The sequence below is a fragment of the Protomyctophum bolini genome (genome assembly GCF_963924005.1).
Source record: "Protomyctophum bolini genome assembly, chromosome: 6".
In the NCBI taxonomy this organism is placed as follows: domain Eukaryota; kingdom Metazoa; phylum Chordata; class Actinopteri; order Myctophiformes; family Myctophidae; genus Protomyctophum; species Protomyctophum bolini.
Genome location: NC_137867.1, coordinates 48,235,744 through 48,253,888, shown reverse-complemented (window position 1 = coordinate 48,253,888; position 18,145 = coordinate 48,235,744). Strand labels below are relative to the sequence as shown.

General features: G+C 44.3%; 1 protein-coding gene across 1 annotated transcript in view; it reads right to left on the bottom strand.

The window, feature by feature from the left end:
- tln1 (talin 1) overlaps positions 1-18,145 on the bottom strand; it is a 133,910-nt gene that overhangs the window by 74,594 nt on the left and 41,171 nt on the right. The window contains exons 3-18 of the mRNA XM_080765859.1: positions 17,909-18,074; positions 17,608-17,705; positions 16,794-16,923; positions 16,150-16,302; positions 15,834-15,976; positions 14,309-14,436; positions 13,835-13,895; positions 13,141-13,245; positions 11,763-11,918; positions 9,297-9,398; positions 8,083-8,159; positions 6,564-6,744; positions 5,382-5,495; positions 5,084-5,192; positions 2,795-3,003; positions 1,830-1,928 (exon numbers count right to left, since the gene is read on the bottom strand). Of these exons, the coding sequence (XP_080621985.1) occupies positions 1,830-1,928; positions 2,795-3,003; positions 5,084-5,192; positions 5,382-5,495; positions 6,564-6,744; positions 8,083-8,159; positions 9,297-9,398; positions 11,763-11,918; positions 13,141-13,245; positions 13,835-13,895; positions 14,309-14,436; positions 15,834-15,976; positions 16,150-16,302; positions 16,794-16,923; positions 17,608-17,705; positions 17,909-18,038 (1,995 nt within the window). The 5' untranslated portion in view covers positions 18,039-18,074. The remainder of the gene's footprint in view (positions 1-1,829; positions 1,929-2,794; positions 3,004-5,083; positions 5,193-5,381; positions 5,496-6,563; positions 6,745-8,082; positions 8,160-9,296; positions 9,399-11,762; positions 11,919-13,140; positions 13,246-13,834; positions 13,896-14,308; positions 14,437-15,833; positions 15,977-16,149; positions 16,303-16,793; positions 16,924-17,607; positions 17,706-17,908; positions 18,075-18,145) is intronic.

Here is an 18,145-nt window from a genome sequence, read left to right as displayed (position 1 = left end):
TTACTGTTACTGAGAGAACACTACTTCAAAAGGCCTTACTGTTACTGAGAGAACACTACTTCAAAAGGCCTTACTGTTACTGAGAGAACACTACTTCAAAAGGCCTTACTGTTACTGAGAGAACACTACTTCAAAAGGCCTTACTGTTACCGAGAGAACACTACTTCAAAAGGCCTTACTGTTACCGAGAGAACACTACTTCAAAAGGCCTTACTGTTACTGAGAGAACACTACTTCAACAGGCCTTACTGTTACTGAGAGAACACTACTTCACTAGGCAGGGGCCTTACTGTTACTGGGTGCCCTTAGTTTAGACTAGTCATTGGTTAGACATGGGTTAAGGTTAGGTTTAGGTGTGCTGCCCCGTGGGAGGTTATAGGTTTAGGGTGAGGGTTTGACATAGGTTGTAGTTGTATAGGACTAATGACTGGTCTAACCAATGACTAGTCTAAACCAAAAACTGTCTAAACTAAGTACTGCACCCGTGATAGAACACTACTTCAAAAGGCCTTACTGTTACTGAGAGAACACTATCTTTTCAACTGCCAGAGAGCCGCACCGTGCCTTGTAACACATTTCTGGATTAGTTAGCATAGGTTTCATGAGCTCAGAACCCAATCTGGGCCCTTCTCAAGAGGTGCTTCCTAAATATTTTGATATATATATATATTTTTTACAGTAGTTAGATATAGTAGGACCATCTGAATACCGGCGCTCACACAAGAGTATAGCAAATTTCCAATCCTATCCACTTTATTTATAAAGCACAACTCAAAGTTTACATATATTATATGAATATAGTCAAAATGACTATTTCACCCCATGTGACTTGAATTCATGGATATTTTCTTTAGTTTTTGTCTCATTCCTCAGTCAATAATTTGACGACCGGCGAAGACTCCACGGAGACTAAAAGGATGATCTATTGTTTGTCTGGGGCACTTTAAAACAGAGTCTATGGACTTTTAATGTTAGTTTACAGCACCTTTTTTTTTTATCTAGCACTTTCGTTATGCTTGTTGATTATCTTAGTGGACTGAGATCATCTTAACCCTTTTTAGACCTGAGGACGATTCTACAAAATGTCTTCTAAATTATTTCATTCTCGAAGTTTTCTGAAAAAAACCTGTTCTTACATCGTTCTCGTTCCATTGAGATGTCAATAAATAAGGAAGGAAGAGAAGAATCAAAACGACCAAATCGGTCAAACACAGATTAAAAATACTTAACGGCTTCCAAGCGGCACAGGAGAATTCGCAGCGGTATGCGTTGTAAACTAGAGTTCACACATTCAGAAGCCCTCAGAGGAACAGAAGCCCTCAGAGGAACAGAAGCCCTCAGAGGAACAGAAGCCCTCAAACGAACAGAAGCCCTCAAACAAACAGAAGCCCTCAAACGAACAGAAGCCCTCAAACGAACAGAAGCCCTCAGAGGAACAGAAGCCCTCAAACGAACAGAAGCCCTCAAACGAACAGAAGCCCTCAGAGGAACAGAAGCCCTCAGAGGAACAGAAGCCCTCAGAGGAACAGAAGCCCTCAGAGGAACAGAAGCCCTCAAACGAACAGAAGCCCTCAAACGAACAGAAGCCCTCAAACGAACAGAAGCCCTCAGAGGAACAGAAGCCCTCAAACGAACAGAAGCCCTCAAACGGCGCAGAAATGACGTAACCGACGGTATTTATGTTTATTGTATATGTTGGCGTACCCGGTGGCAGGGTAGAGGTGGAATAGGACCCCATGGTAACGGTATCTGGGTCTCAGAAATGTCAGAAACTTCAGTACCATTGGGTTCTGTTCTGACTCGTGGGGCTAATTGTCGGGCGGACTCACCTGGAAGTGTGGATCCGTGTCTGTCTCTCCGATGTGCGAGAGCAGCTCCCCACTGGCCTGGCCCACGTTGCCCGCAGCCTGCAGGAGGTGCTGACGAGGCTGGAAGAGAGAAAAATAATAAATGCACACGTTAGAAATATGCTTATACTGTCAAACATGAAACCCACACAGATCATCTGAAATGATCCGTTATTTATATGGAGAAATCCCCGTCATTTTAACCTGCATCTCATTGGATGAGAAGGACAGCTTGACCCGTCTGTCTACTCTGTGCCTATTGGACGAGGACAGGTTGCATGGGGGAGGGACTTAATTCCGTGCCATTTCACTGTATTTCTGTGAGATAGGGTTGGTTGTCAATCCCAGCTTTTCAGACTCCACCATGGCCCGTAGCACTTACCCCTACCCCCTTAGATGGCACTTTACATAGACTTAGATAGTATTTTATACAGACTTGTAGACTTGTAGACAGCACTAGAATTGCATTTAATGTAGTCATAACACTTTATAATATATATGTATAGTATCGTATATGTATAGTTTCATTATATAGATATATTCCACTGTTACGTTCATAGCTCACGCATGTCTCATGATAACTATTGTGTATGTATGTGATGTATCGCCATCCTTATTGTTCTTGCTTATTGTTCATCGCTCTGGAATCTGGATTAACCCATTCTGACCGGGAACACATTTCGGCGTTAGCATCATGTTATGCTTTAGCTATTGAAAAATAGCAGACCTACAAGCTCGTAGCGCGCCACCGAGTGGCGCGCTACGAGCTTGTAGGTCTGCTATTTTTGAAAAATCTAAGGAACGACTGACATGTTTAGAATCTGATCTCAGGTCAGAGTGGGTTCATCAGACCAGTGTGTGTCCAGTGGAAACCTGGTATGAATCTGATCTCAGGTCAGAATGGGTTAAGAGCGTCCGATAAACGCCCAGACTGTAAAGGTTCTAACCTCGGTGTTGGCGGGCTGGGCGGTCTTCAGCATGTCCGACACGGCGCCCGCCAGGTTCTTGGCGGCGCCCAGCAGCTGCTGCCCGTTGGCGCCCTCGTCCTCCATGAGCGCCGCCAGCAGCTTCACGCCCTTCGACATCTCCGTCAGGTTGGAGGAGATGGTGGTGACGGCGCAGCCCACCGCCGTGTAGTCCGTCTCTGCCGGGTCGCCTGGAGGGGAGAGAGAGACACACACACACACACACACACACACACACACACACACACACACACACACACACACACACACACACACACACACACACACACACACACACAGTCACACACACGCACACAGTCACACACACACACACAGTTACACACACACACACACACACACACACACACACACACACACACACACACACACACACACACACACACACACACGCACACAGTCACACACACACACACAGTTACACACACACACAACACACACACACACACAGTCACACACACACACACACAGTTACACACACACACACACACACAGTCACACAGTCACACAGTCACACACACACAGTCACACACACAGTCACACACACACACACACACACACACACACACACACACAGTCACACACACAGTCACACACACACACACACACACACACACACACACATTATTTATGTCCACACAAAGGAGATGCATACAAGGAAACAAATAGTGTGTTTTCATGTTTTCAACAGGCATGTCACTCTGCTTACAGTATATCTATAAGTCGCAGCGTCTCCGCCGTATATGACGGCTGCCAATCATAGCAGAGACACCACGATACTGTGCCAGCCTTTTTGCCTCGTTTTCGGGGCATCCCAAGTTGTTGGAACCCTCCGACAATCAGTCTGTGGATATGAAACCCTCTGACAACCAGTCTGTGGATATGAAACCCTCTGACAACCAGTCTGTGGATATGAAACCCTCTGACAACCAGTCTGTGGATATGAAACCCTCGGACAACCAGTCTGTGGATATGAAACCCTCTGACAACCAGTCTGTGGATATGAAACCCTCTGACAACCAGTCTGTGGATATGAAACCCTCTGACAACCAGTCTGTGGATATGAAACCCTCTGACAACCAGTCTGTGGATATGAAACCCTCTGACAACCAGTCTGTGGATATGAAACCCTCTGACAACCAGTCTGTGGATATGAAGTGGGTGTTGGCGACGGTTCTGGAGTTAGGTGCATTACTAGACGTACTGTACACACACTTTGGAGATCTGGTACATTTATAGATAGATGTGATGTAAATCGATCTGAATAAGAGCGACATTGAGACAAAGTCAAAGCAGACGTTCAACGCTTTTTCGTTGCCGGCATGTTTTCGGGCACCTTATAGTAGACCATGTCCAGGCAAAAACTACAAAATGACATAATTTCGCGGTGGGTCCTGACCGGCCATTTTAAAATCAGGAAGTAAGAGTGCAAAGCTCTCCGCAGCGCGATCGGGTCCCTAGCTAGGCATGCGAGACGAAAACATGCTAACCGGAACGTTAACTAACTTCATACTTTGTCTAACGTCACCCAATCTGGGGGTCGATTCCGAGATAAAGGTTGCGGCCAGTGTGGGAGTCTATATGGAGCACGGATTATCATGATTTTCGTCGCTTTTGGTTCTCGACCGTTCCAACATGGTGGCTGTTATCCTCTTGTCGCCGGGGCCCGTATATATCCGGGAAGCGTACGTACAGTAAGTACAGTTAAACGATCAAACGCGAGCATGGCATAAGAGTGTGGAGTTTTATTAACTGTTTTTGGATGTTTAATATGGCCCAAAGTGTGTCAAGTTGAAAAAGGGCAAAAAAAAAAAAAAGAGACTGACGGCTGTGTGGGCCTTTTGATTTGGTGTAGACCTCAGCAGGGCCGATTATTCAGGCCACAGAAGAAAAAGCGTTTATTTTTCCTGGTTACCTGCAGTGAGGTTGACCATATGGACCGTTACCTGCAGTGAGGTTGACCATATGGACCGTTACCTGCAGTGAGGTTGACCATATGGACCGTTACCTGCAGTGAGGTTGACAATATGGACCGTTACCTGCAGTGAGGTTGACCATATGGACGTTACCTGCAGTGAGGTTGACCATATGGACCGTTACCTGCAGTGAGGTTGACCATATGGACGTTACCTGCAGTGAGGTTGACCATATGGACGTTACCTGCAGTGAGGTTGACCACATGGACCGTTACCTGCAGTGAGGTTGACCATATGGACCGTTACCTGCAGTGAGGTTGACCACATGGACCGTTACCTGCAGTGAGGTTGACCATGGACGCCGTGCCCGCGGTGATGGCGTCCACCTGGGAATGGATCTCGTGCTTCGACTCGTCCATCTTGTTCTTGCGCCACGCTTGAGACGCCTGGAATACAGAGAGAGAGGACAGGTTAAAGGGGTGCTCCTCTCCCACGCCCTGTTCTATTGAATATGAGTTTTTAGTATCTTACTGCGTCTGTCCCCAGGGGCGGCAGGGTGTATATAATAGTATAATATCTTACTGCGTCTGTCCCCAGGGGGGGCAGGGTGTATATATAATAGTATAGTGTCTTACTGCGTCTGTCCCCAGGGGGGGCAGGGTGTCCAGCTCATCCAGGTTGGCCCAGGCTGCCTGCACCGCCTGCATGCTGCTGTTGATGGTCCCGGTTAAGGCCTGCTGGGCCGACGTCTGTGGACGGTTCACAGCGTTACAGTACAGTACAGTACAGTACAGTACAGTACAGTACAGTACAGTACAGTACAGTACAGTACAGTACAGTACAGTACAATTCAACAAAGCAAAAGCAAACACAATATTCTGGATTTTCAATTCAAATATAGCAAAAAATCTATAGCCGATCTATAAGCTCAAAACAGTGCTTCTAAAACGGTAGTCCCGATACTTAATTCTGATTGGCTGGTTACCGTCACGTGACCGGTGTAAATTCCACCGATAACCCACTCCTTCAATCGCTGGTGCTACTTGCCGAGGGTAGAAGACCCTCCGCTGCGAGTCGGGTCTGCCTACACCCCCCAGCCAGTGTAAAATACCCGGTAACCCGAGACCTCTCGTGGCTTATTGCTTAATGTCAGTGCATTGTGTTTATGACACGCTGTGAACTATGTAGTCTGCAATCAAGTCTACACGTTCAGGAAAACAATGGCCCCTAGCCCCTAGCCCCTAGCCTAGGGCTTTTTGTGTTATCCTTTTAACAGTTATTGTAAACCGTCCCGCTGTACAATAGGCAAACTGCTAATAAAGTCAATAAATCAATCACATCTATGGTTCATGGGATAAATCCTTGTTTTCAGTGCCCTCTGGTGGATAAATTGATACATTGAAGGCTCACTGGTACCTAGTTCCAGCAAGGGACCACTTTTTTTTAACCTTTATTTAACCAGTAAAAACACATTGAGAGTCTGCGTCTCTTTTACAAGTGGCAGAAATTAAAAAAAATACACTTAAATACCACAACACAACACTTAAACACCAGCAAATACAACATCCATATAATACACCTTAAAGTACCCATATGCATAAATACAACAAATCACCTGTCCTACTTTTTAGTAGCAGGGCAAAATACACCATATACACAATCTACACCATCTGAGCCGATATAATAAATATATAGGCATGAACATAGGCTAGTACATATCCAAACATGGAGGCATGTGTCCCTGGTATGTACGCATGTGTCCCTGGTATGTACGCATGTGTCCCTGGTGCATTAATAAAGTACCGGTATGTACGTACCAGTGGGGGCATGTGGCCCCGGTGCATCTGTCCACTGGTGATGTGCTGCTTGGCCTGAGGCATGGAGCCCATCTGGAAGCTCTCGGGGCCCCCGGCCCCCGAGCGCATGATGGCGGGGAGGGCCACGGAGCCCGTCTCCACGCGCCCCACCTTGTTGAACTGCTGCTGCATCACCGTGGACCTGAGGGGGGGGGGGGGGGGGGGGGGGGGGGGGGGAAAGGTCAGGGTCGTTCTAGGCAGCTAAAGAGTTATATTTTAGTTTTCACTCATCGTCGTTTGAATAGTTTTCATTTAGCTTTAGTCACATTTACTAAATGTCAGGAGATTTTTTTAGTCGGCTAAAATGTATTTATGATGCCGTCGTCATGGCTGATTTCACGCTTGCTGAAAATAGCCGATCTACAAGCTCACAACGCGTCGCAGAAGCTTGTAGATCGGCTATTCTCAGCAAGCAACCAAGTGTAAAATGACTTATACTGGATCTCTTGTCCACTAGTCCATTCCTAACATTTTAGTCTAGTTATTTTTATTTAATTGTCGATTATATTTAGTCTTAGTTTTAGTCACCATCGCTTAGTTTTCATTTAGTTTACATTTAGTTTTTTGTCAGTGAAACAAAGGTAATCGACGAACATTTTTCGTTTAGTTTTAGACGATGAAATCAACCACTTTAACCAGTATTTTTTAACTGTCGGTCCTTGACATGAAATAGTTTGGAGCACCACAGACATGGAAACAGGTTTTTCAGAAAATATGTCAGGATTTAGAAGACATTTTGTAGAATATATTCTCAGATCTCAAATTATGGATCGACAGGGAGGCATTTATTTTTGGTACACTCAGCTACACTGTCAAAAGTCTAGTTTGCGGAGACTTGAAACTTGCCTTGAGATTTGCCATCCAACATAAAGACTTACAAATGATCTGCCCTGTGGGCCGCTAGAACAGTGGTTTTCAACATTTTTCATATTAAGGTCCATTATTTATTTGGCATTTGAGCCACGGACCACCGTGCGATGACCTGTAGCCTCTCTGACCCAAAACTAAAGAATATCTCGTTGCTGTTGGATAAGATTGTGTCCACAGTTCCATGCTGTATTTATGTTGGTACCATTAGGAGAGACAACAGACCAAACATTGATCAAAATAACAATTCTTTCCATTCTAAAGCTCAATACACACTCTAAAAGGGGTAATTGGGTCAGTCTACTCTTTATTAAACTAATTTGACCTGGAACCACGTGCCTCATTAGAGAATCAATGTGAGGGAGAGTTAGGGACACACATTTAGGATGATGTTTGGAAGGAAGCGTTGGATAGGATACTCTCTGCCGTCATAATGGCTGATGTTACGCTTGCTGAAAATAGCCGATCTACAAGCTCACAACGCGTCGTGAGCTGAAACATTCTAACTTAAAACACCAAAACATTCCAGGTGACTAAAATGTGACTAAAACGAAATGAAAACGTTTCAAGAGACTCTGACAAAAACATAAACATGAACAGAAGCAGACGTTACTTTTTGGGGGACACGGAGTCTTCCAGCATGGTGGACTCCTCGTCTCCCTCCAGCCCAAAGTGGTCCTTACTCTTTTTCTGGGAACAGAGAACAAGGTTTCACATGTCACACATCACTTTCCTTTTAGTCGACTAAAACTAGACTAACACTAAAAACACCTCAGATGACTAAAACTAGACTATAACACTAAAAACATCTCAGATGACTAAAACTAGACTATAACACTAAAAACATCTCAGATGACTAAAACTAGACTATAACACAAAAAACACCTCAGATGACTAAAACTAGACTATAACACTAAAAACACCTCAGATGACTAAAACTAGACTATAACACTAAAAACACCTCAGATGACTAAAACTAGACTATAACACTAAAAACACCTCAGATGACTAAAACTAGACTATAACACTAAAAACATCTCAGATGACTAAAACTAGACTATAACACTAAAAACACCTCAGATGACTAAAACTAGACTAACACTAAAAACACCTCAGATGACTAAAACTAGACTATAACACTAAAAACATCTCAGATGACTAAAACTCGACTATAACACTAAAAACACCTCAGATGACTAAAACTCGACTATAACACTAAAAACACCTCGGATGACTAAAACTAGACTATAACACTAAAAACATCTCAGATGACTAAAACTAGACTATAACACTAAAAACACCTCAGATGACTAAAACTAGACTATAACACTAAAAACACCTCGGATGACTAAAACTAGACTATAACACTAAAAACATCTCAGATGACTAAAACTAGACTAACACTAAAAACACCTCAGATGACTAAAACTAGACTATAACACTAAAAACATCTCAGATGACTAAAACTAGACTATAACACTAAAAACATCTCAGATGACTTAAACTAGACTATAACACTAAAAACATCTCTGATGACTAAAACTAGACTATAACACTAAAAACATCTCAGATGACTAAAACTAGACTATAACACTAAAAACATCTCAGATGACTAAAACTAGACTATAACACTAAAAACATCTCAGATGACTAAAACTAGACTATAACACTAAAAACATCTCAGATGACTAAAACTAGACTATAACACTAAAAACATCTCAGATGACTAAAACTAGACTATAACACTAAAAACATCTCAGATGACTAAAAACGCCACTACAACTAAACCCACAATTGTCTGTCAGAATCACCACTGCCCTGTGTTACCTTTTTCAGAATAATGTCGATGTATCCTGCTATCAGCTGGGCGATCTGCTCCCCCTCAGTGGTCTGGACGGAGTAATAGCCATCCTGATAGTCCCCGAAGTCCTGACGAACACACACACACACACACATCCACATATTTTATTACAACATGAGACGTGTGTGTGTGTGTGTGTGTGTGTGTGTGTGTGTGTGTGTGTGTGTGTGTGTGTGTGTGTGTGTGTGTGTGACCGTGCGTGCGTGCGTGCAATCTACAGTTAGTATAAAAAAAATGTTTTATCAAAAATGTAACTAATTCAGTAGCAGTAACATTAGCGTCAGTTGATTCTTCGGGTGCAGTAGGCCTACTTAGTTTAGACAGTTTTTGGTTTAGACTAGTCATTGGTTAGACCAGTCATTAGTCCTACAACTAACTACAACCTATCTCAAACCCTCAACCTATAACCTCCCACGGGGCAGCACACCTAAACCTAACCTTAACCCATGTCTAACCAATGACTAGTCTAAACCTAACCTCCCACGGGGCAGCACACCTAAACCTATAACCTTAACCCATGTCTAACCAATGACTAGTCTAAACCTAACCTCCCACGGGGCAGCACACCTAAACCTAACCTTAACCCATGTCTAACCAATGACTAGTCTAAACTAAGTATGCACCCCGATTCTTCATATCCATAATATGAGTGAAACGGCCGGGATGACATGTTTATTTTTCAAACACAGTTCTTATATGAGGCGATCTAAAATCCCCCCTATGGGGATTATTACAGTGCAAATAGTGCATGAACCCGTGGACTTATAGCGCCCTCTACAGACGTTGACGTCAGACTCCGGTGCGCTATGACTTCATGAATGTGCAGAAGGGATCTTCGTTGTTTCCGTAGTGTAGTGGTTATCACGTTCGCCTGACACGCGAAAGGTCCCCGGTTCGAGACCGGGCGGAAACAGGCTTTTCCCGGTGAATTGACCATGAAGCGAGGAAGCACAATGGAGCCAGCAGCCCTGGGGGCTACCCCACCCCCTTAGATAGCAATTCTAGTAGTCATAGCACGTCATAGTACATATGTGTAGCATAGTAGTATAGATGTATAGCTTATATGTATAGTTTCATTATAGATATTCCACTGTTACTTTCTTAGCTACGCATGTTTCATGATAAATGTCTTTATGTGATGTATTCCCATGCTTTTGTTCTTGCTTAATGTAAGTCGCTCTGGATTAAGAGCGTCTGCTAAATGCCTAAATTGTAATTGTAAATTGCTTTCTTGGGGTTTTAAATCGTCGTGGCAGACCTTGTACTGAAATGTACAATTCTTTCTGCAAACGGTTAATAAGAGTATTCAATAAATCAATCAATCCCCAAACCAATCTATGTGAATTCCTTCCACAGACTGCCATGGATGTGTGGATGTGTGCATGAATGTGTGAATGTAAATGCACAATTTACCGTTATGTATGTAAAGCCATTTGGATAGAAGATGCTATATGAATGCACCATTTGCCATTTCAACCACTAGAGGGCAGCAACGCATTAGGAATGCCACTAGAGCGGTGGTTTTCAATTATTTTCAAAGGCATGGGGAGAGAGTACAAATAGTTTGAGCACCACTGACATAGAAACAGACATTTATATATATAATAATAATATTATAATATATATAAATGTCTTTCTATGTCAGTGGTGCTCAAACTATTATATATTATTATATATATAAATGTCTAAGTATAAAGGGAGTCTACCAACGCGCCTCAAGCCTAAAACAGCTGATCCGGTGCTTCACAGGTGCAGGGACATCAAAGTTGCATAAGGAGAAGAGACTGGAGCAGCACGGACATTTAGAGCCTTTTATTAAGGTGCTGAGTATACAAAACGACTAACGTTTCCACAAAAACAATATTAGGAACAACAGTGCACATACATAAATAAGGGCCTTGTGGCCAAATAAATAGAAAAAAAAAAAAAACAGAGGTACATTTATGTATGCGCACTGTTGTTCCTAAATATAGTTTTTTAATTTTCGATGGCTTTTTTATGGTTAAATCACTGTTTTACTTTAGATAATGTAAGAGGGTGGCTATGGAAAAAACGCTGCTGAACAGTAAAAGAAATAGACTGCTGGTAGTAACGGGTTATTACATGTCATATGGTGTCCTGTCATTGGCTCATTGACAGCCCATCCTGTATATAAGACATGCCCAAATGCTACCACCCATGACTCTGATGAAGACCGCAAGGTCGAAACGTTAGTCGTTTTGTATACTCAGCACCTTAATAAAAGGCTCTAAATGTCCGTGCAGCTCCAGTCTCTTCTCCTCATGCATATATAAATGTCTGTTTCTATGTCAGTGGTGCTCAAACTATTATATATTATTATAATAGTTTGAGCACCACTGACATAGAAACAAGGGTAGTAATAAGCGGGAGCCACCAGGGTTAAAGGTTAAAGGGTAGTAATAATAACCCACCAGGGTGAAGCTCTTGGGAGAGGCGGCCCAGCGTTTGATGTTGGTGAGGTTCCACTCCTGCACCACCTCCTTGGTCTTCTCCTCCACCCTCATCACGCTCTCCTTGGTGATGCCCAGCAGGCGCGGCACCAGCTTGTTCTTCCCCTTCATCTTCTCCTGGAGAGGGAGGGCGAGAGAGGGAGAGGGAGGGAGGGAGAGAGAGGGAGGGAGAGAGAGGGAGGGAGGGAGAGAGGGAGGGAGAGAGAGGGAGGGAGGGAGAGAGGGAGGGAGAGAGAGGGAGGGAGAGAGGGAGGGAGACGCAGAACCACGTCAGTTAAAGGTCCTACGATTTGTCACACACGTTGCCCAAGTGAAATGTTCTCCGCATCAGTGTTGTTTTCGTCGACTAAAACTAAGACGAAAAATGTTCGTCGACTACCTATTTTCACTGACAAAAACAAATGGAAACTAAATGAAAACTAAGCTACGATGACTAAAACTAAGACTAAATATACTGACAATTTCGTCGACAAATAAAAAATAGACTAAAATGTTAGGAAGGGGACTACTAGTGGACAACAGATCCAGTATAAGTCATTTTACACTTGGTTGCATGCTGAAAATAGCTATTGCTATTTTCAGCATGTGTAAAAACACTCATTACTACGGCATCAAGACCCACCAAAATACATTTTAGACGACTCAAGCCCAGCACACACCGTCTGCGGCGTGCCGCGTTGCCGCGCGGTGCCGCCTGGAAAATAGAACCGTGTTCTATCGGCGGCGCGACGCGGCGGACGGAGCCGGTGTGTGGGCTGTGTCCGCCGTTGTGTGGTGGGCTTAAATCAACTGTAGATTTAGTCGACTAAAATCTTATGACATTTAGGGGGGGGGGGGGGGGGGGGGGACACACTCTAACCACAAGGCCACTGTCTGGTAAGCACAGTCTGTCAGCGCTCTTGAAAACTTGGGGAAATTGCAGAGATCGGCTATTTCCGTTTTAAATTGATCTACAGAAAATGTGCGTCAATTTGGGCCAAACACACCCACATGGTACCGAATTAAAATCTAAATCCAATACAGAGAAGCTAAAATAGGGTAAAACAAGAACTAAACTAAACACATGGAGGAATAACGGAGAAAACTGAAAGACAAGACATTTTATCCTCGGTTGCGCTCGGGTGTTGCACTCTGAAAATAGCAGATCTACAATAAGTGATTGTGATTTATTTCGTCGACAAAATCAACTGCGGATTTAGTCAACTGAAATCTCCTGATATTTAGTCAACTAATACTAGACTAAAACTAAAATATGACTAAAACTAAATGACCAATTTCACACCAAAGGACTGACAAGAACTAATTTAAAACGTGCCGTCTAAACGACCGGGGGCGTTACCTTGACGAGGAAGAAGGACACTCCGTATGTTTTGAGAGAGCGAGCCAGTTTGACGTACGCCACTTTGGCCTCGATCTCCGTCAAGTTACGGTAGATATTGTGCGCCTACACAGGGACGAGAGAGGGACGAGAGACAGAGAGAGAGAGAGAGAGAGAGAGAGAGAGAGAGAGAGAGAGAGAGAGAAACAACACGATTAATGTACGATACACACATACACAGAAAATATTTCCTCAAATCTCTCACAGAATGGCCCGGGCCAGCCTAGCGGTTTGGGCACCTAGGTGACCAGATTTGACTGAGAGCCTGCCATCGCGCAAATTCCAGCTTTTCACCAGAGGAGAAAAACGTTTTTTTTTTAAAAATGAGTTAATAGCACATGCAGCAGGCATACTCTTACATACTAGAGCATGTGTGAAATAAGTGTCAGGCTTGAAAGGTTGACTTCTGTGGACTTTTTAACATTACATTTTCATTTTTTCAGCTCTGTTTTCTCTGCAAGACATTACTCTATAAGCCATATCTCCAAAACTGGAGGGTCAAACTGAACAACCAATATGTCAATTTGAAGCCATGATTATTCCCTGCTTTCATATGACATGAAAAAAAAAACGAAAATTAAAAAAATTAAATCCAATGGCAGTCCCTCAGTCAGATTTGATCACATATAATATTGCCATAATGGACAGTTCTTACCTGGAAGATTCTCTTCTCTCCTTTGTGTTTGATGTATTCTTTGGGAAGGAACTCTTTCAAACTGCAAAGGTGATGAAGGCAAATACAATTACATTATTGACATGTGAAGAAAGAAATCTAAAGAATAAAGAAAAAATTATTAAGAAAAAAATAAAGTATATAACCCATTTTGACCTGAGATCAGATTCTAAAACTTTCTTCGACAGTTTTCTGAAAAAGCTATGTTTCTATGTCAGTCGTTATTTGATTTTTCAAAAAATAGCAGACCTACAAGATCGTAGATCTGCTATTTTTCAATAGCTAAATCATAACATAATGCCAACACCAAAAGGGGTTCCCGCCCCAAAATGGGATAAATCAAAAGAAATGTGGCCAACATGTTGGCATTTTAATAACACCGACAGGTTGGAAACCATAGTTACTTTTCAAGGAAATCTAAAAGGTCCCAATAAGGACGAGGAACGAGGTACTCACTCTAGGAAGCCCGGCTTGTGTTTGTTCTCATCGTGGTCCCCGAACTGGATCTGACACTGGTATCCAGCGAAGTCACACGCCTTGTCGAAGGAGACCGGGTGAGACCCGTTCAGAATGTCATCACGGGCCTGTACACAGCGCGCGCACACACACACACACACACACACACACACACAGAGAGAGAATTAGGGATGTACCGATGAGAGAGAGACAGACAGACAGACAGACCGACCTCATTCACACTATAGAGCGTCGCAGTCCTTCCACCTTTCAGAACGACAAGTGGAATGAAACCCATTGCATTTTTCCCATAGGCTTTTTTTTTTTTTTATATATTTTTTTATCCCACGATTTTGTAACCCATTTTTCACCCCCGTGTCAATCATCTAATGTGATCCTGGGCTCTACACACCCTCCACCAACCTAGTCCCCATATATGGGGGACAAGGGGAGAGCAACGGACTTGAACTCATGCTTCCTTCATGCCTGAGTGTCCAAGTTGCTCCTTTACACCTGACAGGGGGGAGTTTCCCTGGTTGGACGTAGCGCGTGGAAGGAACACGTTATTCCAACCAGTTCCTTTCCCCTCCATCAGGCGCCTTGGCATTTCTTAAAGTATTTATTTAAAGACGGTTACGCCGCGGACAAAGCCAACTCGGGTCGTGACAAATCATGACAATGAACACAATGTTTTGGGCCGATCAAATAATTTATAACTAAGAAGAAAAACAAAACAAATAGTGTTTTGTCTCCTGCCTTTATTTTATTCTTTCTAATGATTTGATCGGCCCAAGATATTGTGTTCATTGTCATGATTTGTCACGATCAGAGTTGGCTTTGTCCGCGGCGTAACCGTCTTTAAATAAATACTTTAAGAAATGCCTATGAGGAAAATGAACGGCGATTTATTTCCCGGGTCTCTCGAGGGGACGGGACTGCGACGCTCTATTGAGACAGCTGTCTTGTCCGTGTCTTGTGTCTTGTCTGTGTTTAATGGCCGCCCCAATGCATTTCCAATGGAAGTCAAATGGTTTGACCAAACATTTTTGTTTGATGGGGGGGGGGGGGGGGAGGGGGGGGCAGAACACAGCCCAAAACAAACAAAAATGTTTGGTCATTAAACACGGAGAAGACACGAGACAGCTGCCCTGTCCGCGTCTTAGTCATTCATGTTCATATTTATTGTTATATTGATTGTCACTTATTGGTGTTAGTGAATCACCTGCCCATGCAGTCGTCATCAGTCACGTGATGTGACGACTGGGATAAAAGGGAGTCGTCACACATACTGCCGATTATCACCTGATGAAGGCCGTTCGTTCACGGCCCAAACGTTGTGTCATATTTATGGTGTTTTGAATAAAACGCAAACACCTTGGAGCAAACCTGTGTGCGGACTCTCCTCTCTTCACAGACAGATACAGACACACCGATGAGACATGTTGGCCGATATATCGATATCCGACGTCGGAATTGTAACTACTTTGACGTCGTATCGAGTACGAGGACGACGGTTGAGATGTACCTGAACGTAGAGCAGGTTGAGTTGGACGGGGTCTCTGGAATCAACGTTCTGGTCCGAGTAGAAGAACTTTCTCCTGAGTAGAAGCATCTCCGTTTCCTCCACGCCCTGTTCTCTCAACGTCCTGCCATGGTCCAACCAGTTCACTGAAACAAAATATTATTTATTAACAACCATGAGTTGCATTGCTGTGGTTTGGGCCTTACTCTGTTATTCAGAGGTGGAAATGAGAATTTTGCCTGTGCTACAGAGGAGGAGAAACAGTAAATCAACTTCAGAGGAGGAGGAGGAGGAGGAGGAGAAACGGAGCTCGTCGTACACTCGTCGTCTGTGTGTAGCTTCTGTTTGAGTTTCTCCATCTTCTTGTCGTCTCGTAGGAGCGTCTTGTCCCTCTTCAGGGTCCCCATGGTCTCCTCCTTCTTCTCCTCGCCCGTGTCTCGCACCAGAGAGTACTCGTCGTAGTTTGTGATGCCTGGCCAAGAAAACAAAAACACAAAAAACTAAAATCAGATTAAAAGTTGCAGGTACTTAGTTATCTCCAATCAAAGCAGGGAGGCATTGTTTTAACCCATTCTGAACGGGAACCCGTTTTAGGTCTTAGCATTATGTTACGCTTTAGCTATTGAAAAATAGCAGATCTACAAGCTCATAGCGCGCCACCGAGTGGTGCGCTACGAGCTTGTAGGTCTGCTATTTTTTTGAAAAATCGAAGAACGACTGACATTTTTAGAATCTGATCTCAGGTCAGAATGGGTTCATCAGACCAATTGTGTGTCCAGTGGAAACGTCGTATGAATCTGATCTCAGGTCAGACCCGGCCGGGGAACGGGACAGGAGCCCGTCCGACCTCCCAGTGTCAGGGAGGACGCTAACCAGGTATCCTCTCTGCAGACACAGACGGTCAGTGAGTGGACCTACCTATCCTCTCTGCAGACGCGGACGGTCAGACGCAGACGTACGTACCTATCCTGGCGCAGATGGTCATCAGCATGTCGCTGACGATCTTGGAGTCGTCCACCATGACGGTCTTCACCGTGCCGTCCAGCATGCGGATCTTTAGGGGGCGCTGTTTCTTCTTGTACTCCAGGGTGTCCTGCCGTGGCCACAGAGAGAGAGGACGACATGGCAATACAATTAAAAACACTTTAGGGGGCGCTGTTTCTTCTTGTACTCCAGGGTGTCCTGCAGTCGCCACAGGGAGAGGACGACATGGCGATACAATTAAAAACACTTTAGGGGGCGCTGTTTCTTCTTGTACTCCAGGGTGTCCTGCCGTGGCCACAGGGAGAGGACGACATGGCAATACAATTAAAAACACAGAGCAATTCTTAGTCTTTTTTAGGTCTTTTTTATGTAGTTTTATGGAAAGCATTCTAAATAAACCTACTAGCCACGGGGGAAAAAAGGGGGTGTAACGCAGAAACCTGTGGCCTGTAGAATGATGTCATGGGTATGCTCCACTGGGGTTTTTTTTGGTGCCCAAAATACGGAAGTGCAAACGCGCCTTGTTTAACCCATTCTGACCGGGAACCCATTTTGGTGTTGGCATCATGTTATGCTTTAGCTATTGAAAAATAGCAGATCTACAAGCTCATAGCGCGCCACCGAGTGGCGCGCTATGAGCTTGTAGGTCTGCTATTTTTGAAAAAAATCGAAGAACGACTGACATTTTTAGAATCTGATCTCAGGTCAGAATGGGTTCATCAGACCAGTGTGTGTCCAGTGGAAACCTCGTATGAATCTGATCTCAGGTCAGAATGGGTTAATAGAGACTAACCCCGTTCCTCAACATGTAGTAGTCCAGAGCCTTGCCCGCCTCCAACCAGATGCCCTTCTTTGGGTCCTCGTCCGACAGGAACAGACCGTAGTCGTTGGCTGCAAAGACAAGACACATATTAGAGAGAGAGAGAGACACAGACAGAGACAGAGAGAGAGAGAGAGCGACAGAGACAGAGACAGAGACAGAGACAGAGAGACAGAGAGAGAGAGAGAGAGAGAGAGACACAGACAGAGACAGAGACAGAGAGACAGAGAGAGAGAGAGAGAGACACAGAGACACTAGATAGAGAGACACTCACGTTGGCCTAGCTGGGCCTCGGGGACTCTCTCTCTGATCATGCGACATGCGTCATACACCATGGTGGAGGGCTCAAACTGCATGGTCTTCACCACGTTGCCCACGCTGATCTTGAGCGACAGCGCCACCATGTTTGCTGCTGGCCGGTCGCAGTACTGCGGCTACACCTGAAACACAAACGGCAAAAACATTATTTGTAAGGAGGGGGGGGGGGGCGTCATAAGGCGTCCTGTGGCAC